Source organism: Sorex araneus, chromosome 4 (assembly GCF_027595985.1).
Source record: "Sorex araneus isolate mSorAra2 chromosome 4, mSorAra2.pri, whole genome shotgun sequence".
NCBI classification, from domain to species: domain Eukaryota; kingdom Metazoa; phylum Chordata; class Mammalia; order Eulipotyphla; family Soricidae; genus Sorex; species Sorex araneus.
In genome coordinates this window covers 110,747,277-110,768,230 of record NC_073305.1, presented here as the reverse complement: position 1 = coordinate 110,768,230, position 20,954 = coordinate 110,747,277, and the positions used below count along the sequence as shown (strand labels likewise).

The following is a 20,954-nucleotide window of genomic DNA, read 5'->3' as shown; positions in this document are numbered from 1 at the left end:
AGGAGCTTGGTTTTAAGTCTCTGGATGTGGGCCGTTGGTGGGATTACACGGCGCCGGGGGCAGTCCCTGTGTGTGACTGCCTAGCTACTGGAAAATGGGAAATCTGAGTGGAAGAGGCCCAGTCCTGATCCGAGCAGGCTTGGAGATCTTAAGTCCGGAACTTAAATCATATTTTTTAGAATTAGAAGATTTGAAAAACTATACAAAGAAATGGAGATATTTCTAAGACACTTCCAAATCAAGACTCGTGTTTGTAAACATTTATAGAATACAAAAGACTTTTTTAGGTTTTGTGTCTCATAATCCATATATTTGGTACTTCAGAGACATTAAAATATTTCTGACAACAGATGGAAAGTGTTAAGTATAAGCAATATTTTAGACTATAATATTCCACAGGTCCTCAAACAGAAAATATATTTGATATTGGGGGTAAGAGGATGAGAACACAAATTTTTCTAGTTAGATAAATGAGATACTGATAGTCCATTCTTCTTTTCTTTGCAAAGATTGTTTCTATACCTAATCTAGTTTCTAATTTTTAAAATTTAGTCTTTATAAGACATTTCTAATATGTAATTTTAAAAGTCTCAGACATGACAATGTTCTTTGTCTTTTATTGCTCGTTATTTTTCTTATATAATCCAAATTGGAGTACAAAGATCACTAAACAAGGTGACAAGTTTATAGTAATTAAATGCATTTTAATATTAACACAAATAAGGAAATAAGTTGAACGTAGTATATTATTTATTGAGACTATAATTTGCAATAATGTTAATAATTGTTTCTCATTCACAATACGTCTCATGCATTCCATTGTGTATATATACCCACTGCCCTCTCCCAATGACCACAATACCCTTCTCAATGTCCTGTCCCCTAATTCAATTGTGTGGATAAATTCTCCCAGTACATTGTCTTTGAAACTTTGTTGCTTCCTTGCTATGTATCTTTAAGTTCCACATATGAAGGAGATCATTCTGCATCTATCACTTTCCTACTCACTGACTATAGTTACTGCAATATCCTCTAGTTTCATCTATGTTGCTGCAAATAGTATGGCTTTCCTCAATGCATGATTTTGAATAGTATTCCATTGTGTATATATACCACAACTACTTAAAAAAATTTTTTTTATTAGTGAATCACCATGAGGTACAGTTACAGACTTACAAATTTTCATGCTTGCGTTTCAGTCATAAAATGATCGAGTACCCATCCTTCTATCAGTGCCCATTTTCACCACTAGTGGTCACAACATCCCTCCCAGCACTCCCACCCTGTCCCCTCTACCCCACCCTGCCTCTGTGGCAGGGCATTCCCTTGTGCTCTCTCTCTCCTTTTGGGTATTGTGGTTTGCAAAAGAGGTATAAAGTAAGTGGCCATCATGTTCGGTCTGTAGTTTACTTTCAGCCCGCATCTCCCATCCCGAGCTGGCACTCCTAGCTCCCTGTACTTGGTAGTCCCTTCTCTATCTGAGTTTCCTTTTCCCCCAGCACGTGAGACTGGCTTCTAAGCTGATACTACAACTTCTTGATCCATTCATCTATTCCTGGGCATTTGGTCTGTTTCCCTATCTTGACTATTGTACCAAGTGTGGCGATGAACAATGGTGTGCATCTGTCCTTTTAAATTAATGTTTTTGGAATCATTATGTATATTAAAGTATGTATCTTTCTAACATGAGTAATACCTAAGAGTGTATTACTCTTTAAATATACCTATTCATCGTCTTACTTTAATTTGGAATGAGATACAGGCTCAGAAAAAAAGAAATACAAAATCATCCCAGGGGATGATATTCTTCAGTGTCTGCCCAGAAAAAAATCATCTGTGACTATGTTGGGAAGAATCCTTTTATTAGAAAATAGTTGAGTAAATTGCTGTTCTTCCATTAATTATGACTCTAGTTGAGTTAATTTAAGAAATCTAATATATGAATTTTTCAGTTGTACAAGTATATGCTATCACTATGAATTTGTTTAGAACCTCCCCTACATTCATAAGCCCTTCATCAATAGACAAATATGACCGCATAGAACTCAAATTCCTCAGTTTGAGTACTGGGGACATTTGACTCAAATTCCCCAGTACTGCCAGGGGACATTTGAACATAGAACAAGGAATAGCCTGGGTACCATTGGGTGTAACCCAGCACCTTCCCTCTCCCCCTAAAACCATCCCAATGTTCTCCCCGACTCCTTTCCACCATTTGTATGAATTCTATTTGAGGAGAATTAGAGCATGTTAGACACTCTTTAGTTCTTGAGTGCCTTCCAGATTAAGTGGAAAGATAATGTATTTAACAAAACAATGAGCATTAATAGGATTTCACATCTTTCCCTCCTGAGTGTGTACCTTTCTTTAGCTAAGATAAAACCGAATAGAGCTTGATATGTCTGGATCTCTATACTTCCTGACATTTTTTTCTATGACATAAAACATTTTTATGATTCTCCTGGAACTTACAATGGTTAATGCCTCATGCCTTTAATAGTTTACATTTACCGATTTATTGATTTTTACTTTAAAAGAAAATAACAAAGTAATACTATACATTTATTCATTTTAATGCTTGTTAAGCACCAATGCCTTTCCCCCAAAATTATAAACATGTGATATGATACATCTTTAAGGACCTTACTGTTTGAGATTCCAAAGATGACATACTTTTTGGGGGACGGCTTTCAGCCAGTTTGACGGGTGGTTCATGGAAGGCCCTGAGAATGCTGTGCCACTTATACCCTTTGGGGCTGGGGATTACCTGGGCATCTCCTGCAGTGCCGGGCACTTCCTGGGCGCTTCCAGGACTTATCTGGTGGTGCTCAGGGGACCTTCAGGAGTGCATTGCATGGTACTTAAGGGACCATGTGGTGCCGGAAATTGAACTTGCCAGCATATGCCCTAACGATTGTACTATCTCCTGGTCCCTACACATTTTCTCTTAAATAATTCTTAACCACTCTAATGCACATGCTCTTAAACTAATTTTTAGTTATATATTTGGGTTATTATCATTAAAAGATTAAATTCTTTTGATTACCAATTTGGTGCCATGTGTCAGTCTAAATTTAAATAATTCCAATAGCTATATTCTCAAATCTTCATTTGCGTGGTTGAGAACAGCTGTTGGTAATTTTATCAATGCCAAAAGTTATTTTTTCCCTTTTCTGAAGAGAGCTTTATAAAAAAATATTTTAAGCATTATAGTTTACAGTACCCTTAGTGATAGTGTTCTATGCATAAACCAGTTCCTTAACCACATCTCTCCCTGGGGGAGAACATGGGTGGAAGGATTGTCCCATTCTTGGTATGCTTGATACCTACTGTTAATAATTTTTCATAATTCTATAGCCAGTAATTCTATATTCAGTAATAAATTTTCATTAATATCAAACTTTGTCCCATGTAATACACTAAGATGTTTCATCTATTAGCATCAGTGGAAGCTCAAATACATATTTATTACTGTAGATCACAATTATCATCATATTTGCTTCTGTAAGAGAATTTGGAAAATTATGTTAACATTTTTTTTTTAATGGAGGGTGAGAGATTGTGCTATACCTAGTTGTGCTCAAGGCTTGTTACTGGCTTTGTATTCAGGAATCGCTCCCAGTGGGACTCAGAGGACCAACCATAGGCTGTGCTGAAGAGCAAACTGGGGTTGACCGCTTGTAGGGCAAATGTATCACCTTTACTATCCATCTCATTACTTGTACCGTTTTCTTGATTGATCTTATCTACAGACTTTCTTGATCTCATCTACAGACTTTTGTCATAAATTTGCAAGGAATGTCATTTCTAACCAGTTTAAAAGGTTGATATGTCAAACATGAACATACCTTTTATTTAAATGTATAAAAAAGAATGCAATCATTTAAATTCTATTATTCATTTAAAATATATAAAACAATTCTCTAACAAAGTATTATAATGTTCATTTATTTCCTAAAACTTATATTTTAACTCCCTATTCATGATTTTATCATGTTACATATTTTAATGCTTTATTTTTGTTACCATATTTGCATGAAATAAAACCACATATAAAGTAACATTAAAGATTCTATTCTTTGTAGCTGTCTCCCATTGTTCAAAATTTCTATCAAGAATATTATTAGTTGATAATATTTGATCAACTGATAACAGTTGATCTAGAAATAGATGTGTGTGTTAAATTTTAACAAAAAAACAATCTTATTGGAAGTAAGATATGGTAAGATACATCCTCCTCAATTCATGTATATTCAGACATAAATTGTTTAGAGATATAAGACAGTGCTTAGCATCAGTTTTGTTCCTCTTTTCTATGCTATATGATATAAAACCTAAATAAATAGATTGGACTGGAATGAGAAATTTTAAGCAATACTACTTAATTCTTTTAACTTTCTAAATTATATGCTAATAATCACACTTATATTCGCATAAAAACATTATTTTAGCTGACAGCTCAATTACACTCTTATTTAATAATATTAAAAGCAGAGAATTTGAAATGATCCTGATTTCAAATTAGAAAAAATTTTGCTAATTTCAAATTAGCAAAAGAGTTTGGTATCCTGTCATCACAGCCATAACTTTTCAATTCTGAGACTATCTGGGAAGTAATTAAATTGACGTATTCATCATAAGTAAGTCATGAAGTAATATAATTGTAGCTCATTAGTTTATTATAAACATTAGATAATATAACTGACATGACAACTTACTGTGAAGTCGAGAGTATGAAACAAGGCATGATGATTACTTTGGTGAGGATGTCTGTATTCACATATTAAATTTTGCTGCTGAGTTTTTATTTCTTATTTTAATATTTACTTAATTGGTTTTAGGACCCCACCTGACTGTGCTCAGGGATTACTCCTGGCTCTGTGTTCAGATATCATTCCTGGTGGTGCTTGGAGGAACCATTTCCCAAATTTAAACCTGGGAAGGCTGCATGGGAAACTAAAACCTTATTCACTGTACTATCTTTAGCCCCTCTACTGATGAGTTTTTAGAAATAAATAAGAAAATTATGCAACAAAAAATGAACCTACACATTTCTTAGACATAATAATTAAACTTTCTACATGTTTAGGCCAATATAAAATTACAGTTGTTGGGGCCGGAGCGATAGCACAGCGGGTAGGGCATTTGCCTTGCAGGAGGCCAACCCGGGTTCGATCCCCTGGTCCTCCAGCACCGCCAGGAGTAATTCCTGAGTGCAGAGCCAGGAGTAACCCCTGAGAATTGCTGTGTGTGACCTAAAAAGCAAAAACAAACAAACAAACAAAATAAAATTACAGTTGTTAAATACTAATTGGTGAATAATTTACTTTTTAGACAGAATTTAGAAAAGATAAAACATTGCATAAGACAGACTAATAAGTTTAACTAATAGAATATTTCTTAGATTTGATAAAACTAACATTTTCTTTCCTCCTTTCTTCCTTTACTTATTTATTCATTTATTTATTTATTTGTGTTTTGGGTCATATTCAGCAATGCTCAGGGGTTACTCCTGGCTCTGCACTCTGGATTTATTCCTGACAGTGCTCAGGGGACCTTATGGGATGCCGGGGCTTGAACCCAGGTTAGTCGCACCTACCCTCTGTATACTATCACTCTGGGCTCCAAACACTTGATGAAATGAGGCATTTTGAAGTCATACTTAGTTTTTACCTGCGAGGTTTACTTATTGTTTCTAAAAATATTTAGTAGTTCTAGGAAATATTCAGTTATTTTTAAAACATCATCACTAACCATTTTTCTCTTCCCACTGTTTGGGGACATTTTTCTGGCTAGATTTTTTTTTCCCTAGCCATTGAGAATAGTGGAAAACCTATGTTTTCATTAAATATAAAATCATTTTCAATGTGTCTCTTCTTCTGTTTTGCTTTTGTAAGTGTATCCCTTAAGACTAGAACTACCTCTCACTAATCCATGCTCCTTACTGTATCTTACTTCAGAATCCTCATCCAAGTGCCACAGTTTCCTTAGAAGCAAAATGTATGAACATTGTGGCCAAGTGAATCTCAATCAAACCCAGTCCCAAAGATTTTTGTCCCATTGGACAGTGTATTATAGTAAAATTCAGGATAGGCAATTTGATGTTTTCCTTTTATAAAAATAGAAGATATAGTATGAAAAGACATAGGTAATGGAGAATCTGCATGGGCGGATTTGTTTTTGAGAAACAACCTGGTGATAGATGATCAATATGATGGAGACAGCTATAAAAAATAAATGTAGAAATTAATTTTCTTAAAATTATTCATGCATTTTTTATCCCCGGCAAAGTCATTTTAACCATACCTGTCAATCATAGAGCTCTGAAAGCAAGAGAAGAAGTAGAGCTCTGTTTAACAATTGGTTGTGGTACAAAAATGGTTGGTAACTCATCCAGTGGTGCTTCTGGAATATTCTGTTAATCAAAATGTTACAAATACTGGGGCTGGAGTGATAGCACAGCAGGTAGGGCATTTGCCTTGCACGCAGCCAACCCGGGTTTGATTCCCAGCATCCCATATGGTCCCCCGAGCACTGCCAGGAGTATTTCCTGAGTGTGGATCTGGGAGTGACCCCTGTGCATCACTGGGTGTGACCCCAAAAGGAAAAAAATGTTACAAATACTAATCAGAATCAGGGAAGGGGCATGAAGCCCACTCTTCTAGAAAGAAATAGCAAAGAATATGCTCATTTTTCATCTTCCTCATCTACCGAGTACCAAACATTCTTAAAATAATGAACAAAATGCACTGTCCTCCCAGTTCATCGATTTGCTCGAGTGGGCACCAAGTAACGTCTCCATTGTGAGACTAGTTGTCACTGTTTTTGACATATCAAATACACCACGGTATCTTGCCAGGCTTCTGCTGTGCGGGCGGGATACTCTTGGTAGCTTGCTGGGCTCTCTGAGAGGGATGGAGGTATCGAACCCAGGTTGGCCGCGTGCAAGGCAAATGCCCTACCTGCCGTGCTATCGCTCCAGCCCAATGATCAAAATGCATATAATAATTTTGTTTCATGAAGCACATGATTCAGTGGAAAAGATAAACTGTTAAATGTTTATGACAAACACCACAATGGGTGAGTACAGGGTGCTATAGAATCTTGAAGGTTGCAAACCAAAGGAATGAAAGTTAGATGCAGTTCACAAGGGAAGCCATTTGAGAACTGTTTTAGGAATGAAGGTAATGTTTAACTTTCCCACTTAATTTTCCCATAGTTTTATTGATATGATGATGACAAAGCTTATGCTTTTTGAAAGCATATTTTTTATATATACAGGAAAGTTTTAAGGAAAATAGTGAAAGATGTCCAGAGATAGCATAATTTTGAATTTGTGCCAGAGTTGGTCAAAATCTGAGAGAAAAATATGCATTTTTTGACTTATGGAGTGGGACTGGTTGTGGAATTCATTTTTTAAGACACAGCAGTGACAGCCTTCCCTGGAAAATTTTTTGAAAAGTGGCCTCACATCAAAGGAATTTGCTTCAACTGTATTTGGCAGTATGTCAAATCTGCCCATGTGGCTTGTATTTTTCTATTGGTGAGTTTTCTTTCTAAGATCTTGGAGGAGAAGGACTGCCTAAGGACAATGCCTACCACCATGTTCCCTTCTTTTAGATAAGATTTTAAGAATGTTTTTGTCATTCTTAACATATGTAGAAGGAAAATCTGTCAGTTTTCTTCAATTAAGAAAATGAGATTGGTTGTTGGAATGGTTTGAATACTAGTTTGAAATTTTTAGATAAACTAGCCTGAAAAAATATAGACTTCTAAAGAAAAGAGCAACAAAAGGAGAAACTTCTGGAAAGAAGGCCCAAGGTTAAGGCTATGTGATTTACTTTTTAGTTATTTTAAAGGAAACTGAGAACAAACCTTTAGCTAAGAAGCTCTTCTACCCCCAAATGCTGTTTAATGTGATATGAGAATAGAAGAATTGTACAAAGTCTAGTCAGTTTATAGTAACAGCAGGATAATTTATGAACATTGTTATATTACATGTGAATGGAGAGATTCACTAAAGATTTTGGACATGAGATCATGAATACCCAGTGGGTAAATTACATGCAAATATTTGGGGCAAATATTAATGATCTGAGTAAAACATTTTATGTATAGAAGTAATCAAATTCTTCTTTGTCTCCTTTTTATTGTTGTTTCTTGTCCTTAGTTTTCTTCTTGCTTGAAAAGTAGTAGCCTTCTAGCTTACTTTCATCTTCAGTGTCTCTGTTATATCCGCTGTTGGATCCCATTGCACAGTCAGTTTATATTGGCCCTAGAGATGACTCTCATTCCATAGGCATCAAGTAACTGGGGGATTTTCCCTTTGCATTGCCAATAGATGTTTGATGGGATGCATGCATTTTCCCTTAAAAGTGAAAAGAAAAGTGCTTTCACCTTTTTTCACTTCATAACTTTGCAAGAAGCTGAGAGTCTCTCTTAAACGTGAGACTAAGTAACTGCTTAATTCGGACAGAATTTAATAAATCGAACAGGATAAGATGGATTGATTTTGGTATCATGCTGTGACCTTTAAAAAATTGTCTATACTCATTTTAGCTTATATTTCATAGAATATTTTTACTTCAATATAATATCATATTTAAAATATTTAATTTTCCTTATCATATATTTATGTTACATTTTTTTTTACTGAAAGAATGTTTTAAAGAAACAAATACAAAATACTGCTGTAGGTAGAGAATGGACACAAGCTAGGTGAGGTTCACTGGTTTACTTCCTTTAAAACGGTAAGATTTTCTGTGCTCTTTTATCTCATCATATATTATCTTAGACTAGTATTAATATTGACTCAGAATTTCCAATATTACAAAAAAACATTGAATACATCTCCTTCAATCTTCCTAAGCATTTCAATTTTAATACTTAAAGGCTGAATCACTTGTATTTTATTTATTTTTATTTTTGATTGAGCATTCAAAAATAATGACTTTCTCACTCTTTGAATATTCCTAGAAATACAAAAAAAATCTCTCGTCTCTTTTTCCTTTTTCATTTAAGTCATTTAAATTACTTATCATTTTGACTACCCTTAAAATATTCTTTAAAATTTTATTATACTAAACTTAATTTGATTGAAAATATTATAGGACTTTGAAAAAATGAATACCAGATTTTCTGATTATGTTTCAGTCATACAATGATCCAGCATCTATCCCTCCACCAGTGCACATTTTCTACCACCAATGTTCCTGGTATCCTTTCTTCATCCCCATCCCACCCCACCCCCTGCCTCAATGGCAGGTACATACCTTCTTACTCTCTCTACTTTTGGGCATTATGGTGTGCAATTCAGATACTAAGAGGCCATCATGTTTGGTCCTTAGTCTACTTTCAGCATGCATCTCCCATCCTGAGAGATCTCTCCAGCCATCATTTACTAAGTGGTCCCTTCTCCATCCCAACTGCCTTTCCCCCCAGCAAGTAAGGCCAGCTTCCAAGCCGTGGAGTGATCCTCCTGGCCCTTTTCTCTACTGTCCTTAAGTGTTAGTTTCATATTATGTTATTTTATATTCCACAAATGAGTGCATGTCCCTCTCTTTCTGACTCATTTCACTTAACATGATACTCTCCATGTCCATCAACTTATATGCAAATTTCATGATTTCATCTTTTCTAACAGCTGCATAGTATTCCATTGTGTAGATACACTAAAGTTTCTATAACCAGTCATCTGTTCTTGGGCTAAGTACCAGGTTTTGGCTTAAGAAGGAATATATTCCTTCCTCCAAATTGTAAAAAAACATTGTTTTCTCCAATTTGCATTTCTAGTGGTGGGTATTTTTTCTCTTTCCTAATAATACCTTTTGAAATGAGTGAAAACGTTCCTTCTCAGGGTACTTAAAAGTGAACCATTAGGGGACAGGTTTGTGGCTTAAGTGGTAGAGCAGCACATACCTTTCATATGCCAAGACCTGGGTATAATATCCCTAAATTTTCTTTTTTCTATCTGTTCTTTATCATGTCACTCTCAGATAGCCACAGAATTATATCTATTGACCATATAAGTCCCGAATATTCTGCACCTTAGAATTTTCTTTTCTTTCTTCTTCTTCTTCTTCTTCTTTTTTTTTTTTTTGCTATAGTGCTTTGGCCATCTTTAGATAGCTAGTGCTACTATCACATCAAAACTATTTTTTGGGGAGGCTGGAGCAATAGCACAGCGGGTAGGGCGTTTGCCTTGCATGCAACCGACCCGGGTTCAATTCCCAGCATCCCATATGGTCCCCTGAGCACCACCAGGAGTAATTCCTGAGTGCATGAGCCAGGAGTAAACCCTGTGCATCGCCGGGTGTGTCCCAAAAAGTAAAAAACAAAACAAAACAAACAAACAAACAGAACCTATTTTTCTTTCCTTACTGTTTTCTATTACAATGCAGATATCTCAACTTTAGGACTTCTTAGTCTAAAAGCACTGTCATCCCATTGTTCACTGATTCGCTTGAGCGGACACCATAACGTCTCCATTGTGAGACTAGTTGTCACTGTTTTTGGCATACCAAGTACAACATGGGTAGCTTTCCAGACTCTGCCGTGCGGGTGGGATACTCTCGGCAGCTTGCCGGGCTCTTTGAGAGGGATGGAGGAATTGAACCTGGGTCATCCGTGTGCAAGGCAAACACCCTACCCGCTGTGCTATCGCTCCAGTCCTCTTAGGCTAATAAGATTTACAAAGATTTAGTATGTGACATTTTAAGTGCTATGGCAACATAATAAGATTGAGGAAAACAACAAGGTTTTGTGGGATTACAGAGATTCCAAACACAGCTGGAATGTGGGTCAGAAAATATTTCCAAGAGCTTGAAGGCATCACTTGCACTGCCTCTGATCAGCAACTAAGAACTAGCCTAGCAGTTAAGAGAAGCTAGAGGTGTGGGGTGGTGCCTTGATGAAGTTTTAGAAGATCATTCAGAATTGGAAATGAGCTGGTTCTTAGGATGAATTAGTTGATCAAATGTTAAGAGTAAGGCTTAACAATGTGTGATACCAGCCGGGGAGAGGGAGGCTGCATAGGAGGGTGGCTAGTATAAATGTTGGTAACCCTGTGGAGTCAAGAGACATTTTTTGTTCAGACTTGAGTAACATTTATTTCATCATACTTAGTTACAATATATCCCAAATATACTATCATATCTTAAGGCTTTGTGAAGGGAAACATAAAGTACAGTGGGACATTAAAACTATTTCCTACTTTTTTTTTCTATTAGTGAATCACCGTGAGACAAAGTTACAGACTTACAGGTTTTCATGCTTACGTTTCAGTCATACAATGATCGAGTGACCATCCCTCCACCAGTGCCCATTTCCACTACCAATGGTCCCAGCATCCCTCCCACCACCCCACCCCACCCTGTCCCCTTCACCCCACCCTGCCTCTGTTGCAGGGCATTCCCATTTGCTCGCTCTCCCTTTTTGGGTGTTGTGGTTTGCTACAGAGGTATTAAGCAGGCACCATGTTCAGTCTATGGTCTATTTTCAGCCCGTATCTCACATCCCTAGTGGGCCCGCCTAGCACCCTTTGCTTGGTGATCCCTTCCAAGAGACATTCTTTTGGTGAGTTTTCTACTTCAGAGATTGGGATATTGGTGGGTTAGTGAATTGGGTATCTGTGCAGGGAGGGCACAAGATTGATTTCACACAAGAGAACTGATGAAATACAAGTCCAGTTACAATAGAAACTTGCATAGAAAATGTCAAATGAAATAAACATTCGGGGTGTTATCTGAGACAACATGAAGAAGTAGGAGTATTATCTCACTTTAAAAATCTGTTTTGAGAAGGAAACATATACAGTGTTAGAGGTTATGAGAAAAGTTTGAACTCTGTATATGAGAAAATGATCCACTTTTTAAAATTGCCTGTTTTAACATGCAACAAACACAAATGCATGATAATTTTAATTGTCCTATTTAGTATACTTTGAATAAAAGAAACGTTTCAATTTAATCATGAAGAAAAATAGCTTATTACTGTATCAATCATTTTAAATATGATTGGAGGCTGCAGAGATGGCTCACTGGACTGAGCCCATGCTTTATATTTAGGACATCTGGGTTTAATCCCCATTATTCCATGCTTCCTGAGTATGACCAGCATGCACAGAACTGGGAATCTCGCTAAGCCCCACTGGATGTGGCTGGGAAATGTTTGTATATTTTATTTTCATATCTGTGTGAATGATGCATTTTCTTGTGTAAATTTTTAATATTTATAGTTCTGTAGGTGGAGAGTCAGTGTTTCATGCTCTTATGTTAATGTGAGTCATTTCTATGCTAATACTTTTGTATTTCTCAGATTTTTGATCTTGGAGACACTTTGGGTGGTTTCACAAGTTATTCTCTTAAGAAGCTTGTTGTTAGTGGGACATTATAGATATTTTGTTAATTGAGTTCTCTTCAAGAGGTAGCACTTTTGCCACAAATTTACTTTTGCTCTATGCAAAAGCTTACAGGTAGTTAAAAACCTCTTTCACTGAAGTTGTACTCATATCTGTGGATAATAAAACTTGACATTTAGTTGTTAATATTTGACATTTAATTGATATAAATTTCATGCATTGTACGTCTTATAAAAACAAAAGGACACAATTTCCTGAGACAGTGTTACTTGGAAAACCTTGGCTAGCTAACAAGTTCCCAAGAAATATTATTTAATGGCATATTTCCAAGAACATCTTAGATTATTCATCAAAATTGTCTTCTTTATCAAGTCCAAATTTATTTCATTCAATTTTTATTATCTATTGCAATCCTGCTTATTGCCTAGTTGAACATGATATATATCCAAAAGAAATATTTAACTTAGTAGGAGTTTATAGCCATTTCTGAGAAACAAATTAAATTGATATGAAACAGCAAAAAAAAATTAAGAAAGCATATAATTTAGTGCCAAATTAATAAATTGGTAATTTTCTTAAGCCAAGCAGTTACTACTAATCTGCCTGAAACACTATCATAATATGATTTTGGGGTGAGGCCTCCCAAGTGGTTCCTGGGGCAACTCCCTGAGAGCACAGCCAATTGGACCAGCAGTTCAATGTGAGAACCTGAGAATGTGGTGCTGCTTAGAATCTGCCCAGCGTGGGGATTACCTTGGCCACCAAGACAGTGCTTGGAGGCCTCTAGAGCTAGACATGGTGATGTCCAGAGACCATCAATGCTTAAGGATTCATTTGGTGCCAGGGATCAAAGCAGAGTTGACCGCATGCAATGGATGTATCTTAAATCCTGTACTATCTCTTTGCAACCGCTCATAATTAATTTTTGTTACTTTCATAAGTCAATATAAGTAATTTAATTTAAAATTAAAAAAAATTTTACTGAATCACCATGAGATAGTTACAAGCTTTCATGTTTGATTTACAATCATACAATGATCAAACACTCATCCCTCCACCAGTGCACATTCCCCACCACCAAAATCCCCAGTATACCCCCACTTTCCCACTGTCCTACTGCCTCCAGGCCAGACAGTATTCCTCATACTCTGTCTCTACTTTCGGGCATTATGGTTTGCAGAGTCTTTTGCCCCCACGCCTGGCTGTCTTCACCAGGGCCCCTCAGAGAGGGTGGGTTGAGTTTCTCTCCCTGCCCCGAGCAGAGCCCCGGCAACCAATAGACCTCTGGAACCCAGCCCCAGCCATACTCAAGGCCCCTCTCCACACATTCGGATGAGCCTCACGCATGAAGAAACCGACAGAGGAACCCAGGTGTGCGGGACCTAGGGCTGAGATCTCCAAGCCTGCTCAGATCGGGACTGGACCTCTTCTGCCCAGATCCCCCATTTTCCAGTAGCTAGGTGGTCACACCCAGAAACTGCCCCTGGTGCCATGTAATCCCATCAACGGCCAACATCCAGAGACTATAAAAACCAAGAATATCTGTATTTAAGGAGTTTACCTTAAATACCTCTGTGCTGTCTCCTGTGTCTTCTTCCTGCCAGACAATAAATGTGTGAACTATAAATAAGATGGTTTTAGATTCTTAAAAGAATTATGAAGATGTAGAAAATGTTTTCTTTTCTGTAGACTGGTTTATAGAGGCCTATCTGAGGAACCAGAATTTAATTTGAGGCCTGATTAAGGAGAGAAATTGAGTAGGTAGTCAGATGTTCAACTTGGAAGGGAAAAGGCAGTCTAGCTTAAAGACAGATGTTTGAGAGTCATCACTATGAATATTTTTATTTTATACTTGGTGAATATAATTTAATTTCTCTTTTTTTTAAATTTATCATTGGCTTTATACTAATTTAGAATTTTAGGGGTTTTGCTTCATACCCTTATATCTGGATAGGATTCATGGCACCAGCCACAAAAGTTCCAGCACTGTCTGCCACAAAAAGACTCAACCCCCAATTTTTCCACCGTTCCCACCCCTTTCCCTCCAAGTAGCCAGATCAAGCACAGTTGAGAAGTTAAGTTAAATGAAAGTTGATTTTGACCTTATATATGACTTGACAATGTCTTTGGTTGGTAGATGGTGTAGCTGAGAAGTGAGGGTCTTGTTAATAGACTGTAGAAAGGATGGGAGATAAGGAAACAGAGCCAATAGAAATTTGCATATCGCTGGGGCCAGAACCATAGTAGAGTGGGTAGGGCACTTTCCTTGCAGGATGGCCAGTTCCTCATATTCCATATGTTGCCTGGAGCCTTGCCAGGAGTGATCCCTGAGCACTTCTGGGTGCTAACAATGCTGGGGAAAAAATAATTTGTATATCTTTGAAGGGATAGCTGGGGAGGTGGATATTAGGAAAAAAATACTATTTTTTCAAAAGATGGATGGTAACAGAGTAGATTGTAATGCTAATGAGAATGATCCAGTAGAGAATGGAGTGGCATAACTTAGAGAGGAAATAATTGCAGAAGTGTAGTCTTTGAGGTGGGAAGTTAACAGTAGGAGAGATTTTTGGGTACAAGTGTAGATGGGAAATGTCTATGTCTTCTCAATTCTGCTGTGAACCTAAAACTATTCTAAATTATGGATTTGATTAGTGTAATTTAGAAAAATAAAGCAGTTTTCTTCCTTTATCTCCCTAGATGAAACATTTACTTTAACTTCAAACTTGAGATTTATCTGTTAACTGAGAATGATAGGGAGGTGAGTATAAAAGAGATGAAGCAAGAGAAAAAGAGATGTGAAGGGATCCTGTAAGAGAATTATAGGCTGAACTTGCTAGGAAATCGGAGTAGCAAACTTTACTAGAAAAGTGTGCTAATTGGAGATTTGTGGCCATAAACAGGAAGTGAATCTTAACAAGATTTTAAAAATTTTGTTGGTAATAATATTTTAACTAAGTAGGCGCATAGGAGCTCCTATTACCTAGATTGTGGTCCTGGGATGTCACTTTTTACAAAAAGAAATCAGGGTTTGAGAAATGGTTCTTTTAAAGCTGGGGCCAACATTTTCAAGACAAAATGGAGTATCTTTTCAGAACAGAGAACATGGAAATTCTCAGTAACTACTGTAGGCATTAGCCAACATAAGGAGTCTTTCACTTGTTAAATATAGGGCAATTTGAGTATCAGTATAGAAAACTGATTAATTAAAACATACCTGTTAAATATAGCAGAGTGGGTAGGGCGTTTGCCTTACACGCAGCCAACCCAGGTTCGATTCCCAGCTTCCCATACGGTCCCCTGAGCACCGCCAGGAGTAATTCCTGAGTGCAAAAGCCAGGAGTAACCCCTGAGCATCGCCAGGTGTGACCAAAAAAGCAAAAAAACAAAAAACAAACCAATAAAGAATAATTTATAGAATTGGAATCCTACCATTTTTTAACCCCCATTAAATGCATGCGTTTAGGGACAGTGAGATAGTTCAACAGACTTTGTATGCAGGAGGCCCACCTAATTCGAACCCTGTACCACATGGTTTCCCAAGCAATGCTGAGAGCAACCCCTAAGCATAGAGCCAGGAGTAGGCCCTGAACCCCTAGGCATAGCCCCTCAAAAAAAAAAAAAAGAAAAGAAAAGAAAAAGAAAGATGAGGTCTAGATATTTAGTCCAGAGCTGACAAAATCAAAAAAGAATTACAAGATATTATGCATCGTCTGAGAATACTAAATCACGAAGATTGTTTTAAAAAAATTAGAAATGAATTAAGTCTTTAGTTCAATTACTGATTTCCAAAAAAATATAGAAGAAAGATTAACATATTAATATGTGTATGTATTGTAGGAATACGATCAGCAAAATCCAGATTGTGAGTCATTTAGCAGACAAGGGATAGTTCATCACTTGGATAAAAAATGTTGTAAATTAAGGAAATGTACCAGAAAAGTCATGGTAGTGGTTACTCTTAGGAGAGAGGGGTTTGATTGGGAGGAAAACAAACATAATAGCTGGCTTCTGGGTAGCTGACTAGAATCTCACTATTTAAATGCTTATAAGTTACGTAAAAGGGTTGTTGCCCTACAATAAGTCAATAGTCTGTATATTTACTCTATGTGGCACTTAGAATTTGCATTTATTATGTTGAAACAAAATTGTAACAAATAAATTATAAGTAATTAAATTTATTGAAAGTTTTAAAGTTACTCATTCGAATTTCATGGGAAATGGGGGGAAATTAGTGGGAAATAAAATCTGGAGTTGGGATGGGGAACATGGTGTACAGAGATTGGTGGGAAATCTAACAGCATACAAACTTCAGCTAAAGTTACAAATAGCATTAAGAAATTTCACGTGAAAGAATTTGCCTGCATTAATCAGTCACTTCAGTTATCTCCACATTATAAATGTGTATTATCTTCACATTATAAATATGTATTAAATGAAATACATAGAAAATGCATACTTTTACAGGCTGAGTCGTTTTTTCAAAATATTATTTAGTAAAGTGCAATACATGAATCTGAATGGAATTGATAATGCTTTTAAAATTTCTGTATGTATAAATAGTGAACATTGGCATTCTCCGCCCTGGAGATTGGTCAGCATTTCTACCTGAGATGATTATTCTCACCTTTTGTCTCTTGAGATGCCTGCGTTCTCTCTTCAGCACATCTCTCTCTTACTCTTTCCTCACATTTCTTTAAATAAAACCATTTTACTCCCCCCCCCCCGCATAGTGAATGTTTCTTTAGTTTAAAAAGTATTTGAGAATTTGATAAAAATAATATTTAAGAACATAAGAATGAACCTACCTTTATTGTGGATGTTAATATGTTGTTTAAAGGAATTTCTCCCTTATAGCATTCTTTCCTATCATTTAAGGAACATTTTTTTACTATTTTGTAAAAATGGCACCAGCAAATCACAAGCTAATGATGGGCTGTTTGAACACATACATCATAGTGTGGCACACATTTGGGGCTGTGTGGTGTTGACTGAGACAGTATTTAAAGTTTTGGTTATTCACGGGGCTCAAGAGTGGGCATCTGCGGCCATACTGATAATACTGTTTATAGTAGTAGAAAAAAATTTCAAAGCTAGGAGGTCACACCCAGGAACTGCCCCTCGCCCCCGCCCCCCACCATGTAATCAATGGCCAACATCCAGAGACTATAAAACCAAGCTCCCGGAAGCAATATCTTATAGCCTAGTTCTCCCTCTCAGAGAACCTGGCAAGCTACTGAGAGTTTCCTGCCCACATGGGAGAGTCTGACAAGCTCTTTGTGGCATATTCATATGCCAAAACCAGTAACAATGATGGGTCTCATTCCCCTGACCCTGAAAGAGCCTTTAATTTAGCACTGTTGGGAAGGAGAGTAAAGAGAGGTTGCTAAAATCTCAGGGCTAGGACAAATGAAGACATTACTGAGATGCTTGAGAAAATCAGTGATCAATGGGATGATGATGATCATGATGATGTAAAAATGGAGATAAACATACCTAATAAAAATCTTTAGTTGCTCTTGATAGTTTTAAGTAAGTTTAAAATATCCTCTATTTTTTTTTTTTATTTTGTCAGAGGCCTCTTCATCAGTATCCATGATCAGGGACATATTGCATCAATTCTTAATGCATGGCCAGAAGATAATATCAAGGTAAGTTAACAGATTCTTCCACCATGTTTTCCTGTTGACAGTTTTCATGTTATTAGGTAGCATTCACTAGCTTTTCTAGTGGATATTATCTCATGTCTGGCCCTTTGATTTTCTTGGGTAGTGATGGAATTGTATTATTGTTTATTTTAGTCTAATATCATTTAGATACTGTTTCCCTATGATTTATAATTTCTTAGTATATTTAAAAAAATTGCCTACACCAATGGTGCTGTGTGTGGGCAAGTTACTCCTTGCATAATGGTGGGAGGGGATATTGTTCCCAGTGGTTCTTGAGGCACCAGTCAGTGCCCAGGAGCACACATAGGGTTCTCACATGCATTGCATTTGTTCCAGCCCTTTAAGCTACCTCCCCAGCGCTCTATTTTTTTTATTCATTCTAAATCAGATATTTGAAAATTTATTTGGTCTAGCCCTGCCTTTTTTTAAAAAATAAAATCACTGGGCATCCCTGTTCTTTAAGCGAACAGAAAGCCTCTCCTTTCCTGCACTTGCACCCAAAGCCACTACGGGTGTCTCCCTCATCCCATTGCACAATGCATCCCATTGTGTCTCCCCCGTTCCATTGTGCGTGTCATGATCCACATTGAGAAACCCTGATCGAGGGGGTGATAAATGTTGAATAAGATCCTATTTTGTACATCTCATTAAACAAGGTCCTTACTTCTCTGTATTTAATCATCTCCTAAGTTAAGCAAGAATGTTAATTCATTTCCTTTATCAATCGAATCTTACGTAACATCTCACTTCCTCAAGTGAGTGAGCTAGTGAAAATAAACTAGCACATGGTGTCTGGCGTTTGGCAGCTTTCTGTGTGAGAAAGCTCGACCTGAATGAGCAGGAGCACCTGTGCCGAAAGACAGGTGCGGGTAGCTGAGCAGCAGTGCCCAGTGGTGGTCTCCACAGACTGCCTCAGAGTCCTCGTTCTGGAACCTGCTACTGCACTGTATTTCACTCTCCTTGTCTGAGGAAAGTAAGATGTCTATCCTTGACTTCCTTTTTAGCCTTTCTTTCTGTCAAGGTTACTCAGAACATTTTTTGCAGTCTTTTAGCTCCAACATTGAATAAGTTAATGCCTCTTAGTACAGACTCACTTTAGTTGTAACTTTTGAGGTGGAGCTCCCTTAACGATCTTTACTGTTGTAGTCACTGTCACTGTCATCCCATTGCTCATTGATTTGCTCGAGCAGGCACCAGTAACGTCTCCGTCGTGAGACTTGTTACTGTAGTAATTTTGGTTAAAGTTAATTCACTGTGCTTTTAAACTCAATGCTAAGCAAAATTGTAAAGTCAAGCCTTGTGCCTATTTCAGTTCTTCCCAGTTTCTTTCCTTTCCCCACCTCAGTTTCTCCCTCAACTTTTCCCTCCACTGAGTAGACTGTACTGCCTGACCTTAAGATCCTGTTCTTAAGAACTTCTCAGAAGTGTATTAATCCTATGAAGTACAAGTTTTGCCCATTGAGAAGGATATTTACATTTAAGCAAGAATGTACAGAGAGTTCTCAGAATAAGTTTTTAGGACACAGGGGATAATTTCATCAACATTCTATTTTATTTCCCTGTGGGATCAAATTAGTAACAGTCAGGTTAGCAAAGAAAACTTTAATAACAAGTACATGAGGAACTGCACTAATTATCAGGACCCAATTTTGGCCATGGAAAGAGAGCTATAAATCAGGGACCTGGGGTGGCAAGGAAAGAGGAGGATAAAATGTCACATAATGTATGACAAAAACTGCCTCTGGGTATATGCCTGCCTTAAGATAGATTTCTCTAATTCAGTGGTTATTTCTGGAAGTATCCTAAATGTAGGTCATCTGCATTCTTTGAGCAATGGTAACATTTTCCCAGTGGTCATAGGATATTAATTAGTTCTATTTAGTTTCCCACACCAAGATATGATAGGTAGAAGAAAAAATTTTTTTTCATAAACAGCATGAAAAAAAGTCAAGCTGACCCTTTGGAGGCCCACAGAATCAGTATAGGAAATAGTTCTAGAGCATAGAGGTTGAGTTAATATCCCTATAATCCTAACACCCAGGCAGTGAACTATCACTCTGCTTCCCATACTTTTAACTTTATTAATAGTATAGAGTTTTCCTTTGAAGCTTAATTTTGGGTTCTCATTAAAATTCCTGGTCTTAACCATTACTACTGTTATTTAACTTGAGGCTGAGACATAACAGGCACTTAAAAAATAGCTGTAATAAATACTTAAAAATAATACATACAAAGCATAGGTAATTGTGTTAGACAATAATATAAACTATTCATTGTAAATGATAACTGCTATGTTCATTCAGAGAAAACCAGAATAGTAAACAATTTTTTCTTGGAATAGGGATGAAACTCTTCCAGGGAGCACTTGTCTTACATGTGAAAAATCCTGGGTTCAAACCCTGGCTTCCCCCCACCCCCAGCCCCCAAAAAACACAGAAAAAATTCCTTGCAAAACCAATAATTAAATCTAGTCTTCAATCATTTGAAAAACAGTCGAAGATACTGTTTTAACAAGTGAACCAAATGTTGATTTGTTCAGGAAGAGAGTGTTCTTGGGCAACAAGGAAATTGGCTGACCTCACCAAAACCGTGTTAATATTGAAATGCACTGGACTTAAGATTGCTTAAGTAGCAGGTAATCAAATTATTATGAAATATTTTGAAATTTAGAAAGAGGAATCTAGAGTTTTTAAAAAGGTGGAATATCAGATTTGAACAAGGAAATGGTTTTATAAAAGTAATATTTGAGGAAAGCTCATCGGAGAGCAGGAAAAGAGGCAAGAACCTGCTTAAAGAAGGCATCAGCAGAAGCACAGGTCCCGAGGGAAGGGAAGGAGGAACAGGACAGGACTTTGTGAGAGTGTCTGTGTGTGGCAAACCCTGCGCATTTCACACAGGTGTTTTTTTTTTTAATTCAGGTAATGCCCTGA

At 37.0% G+C, this 20,954-nt stretch overlaps 1 protein-coding gene across 1 annotated transcript in view; it reads left to right on the top strand.

Moving 5' to 3' along the window:
• The window catches only part of ME1 (malic enzyme 1), a 137,699-nt gene that overhangs the window by 37,604 nt on the left and 79,141 nt on the right, over window positions 1-20,954 (top strand). The window contains exon 4 of the mRNA XM_055136663.1: window positions 17,931-18,006. Coding sequence (XP_054992638.1) covers window positions 17,931-18,006 — 76 coding nt within the window. The remainder of the gene's footprint in view (window positions 1-17,930; window positions 18,007-20,954) is intronic.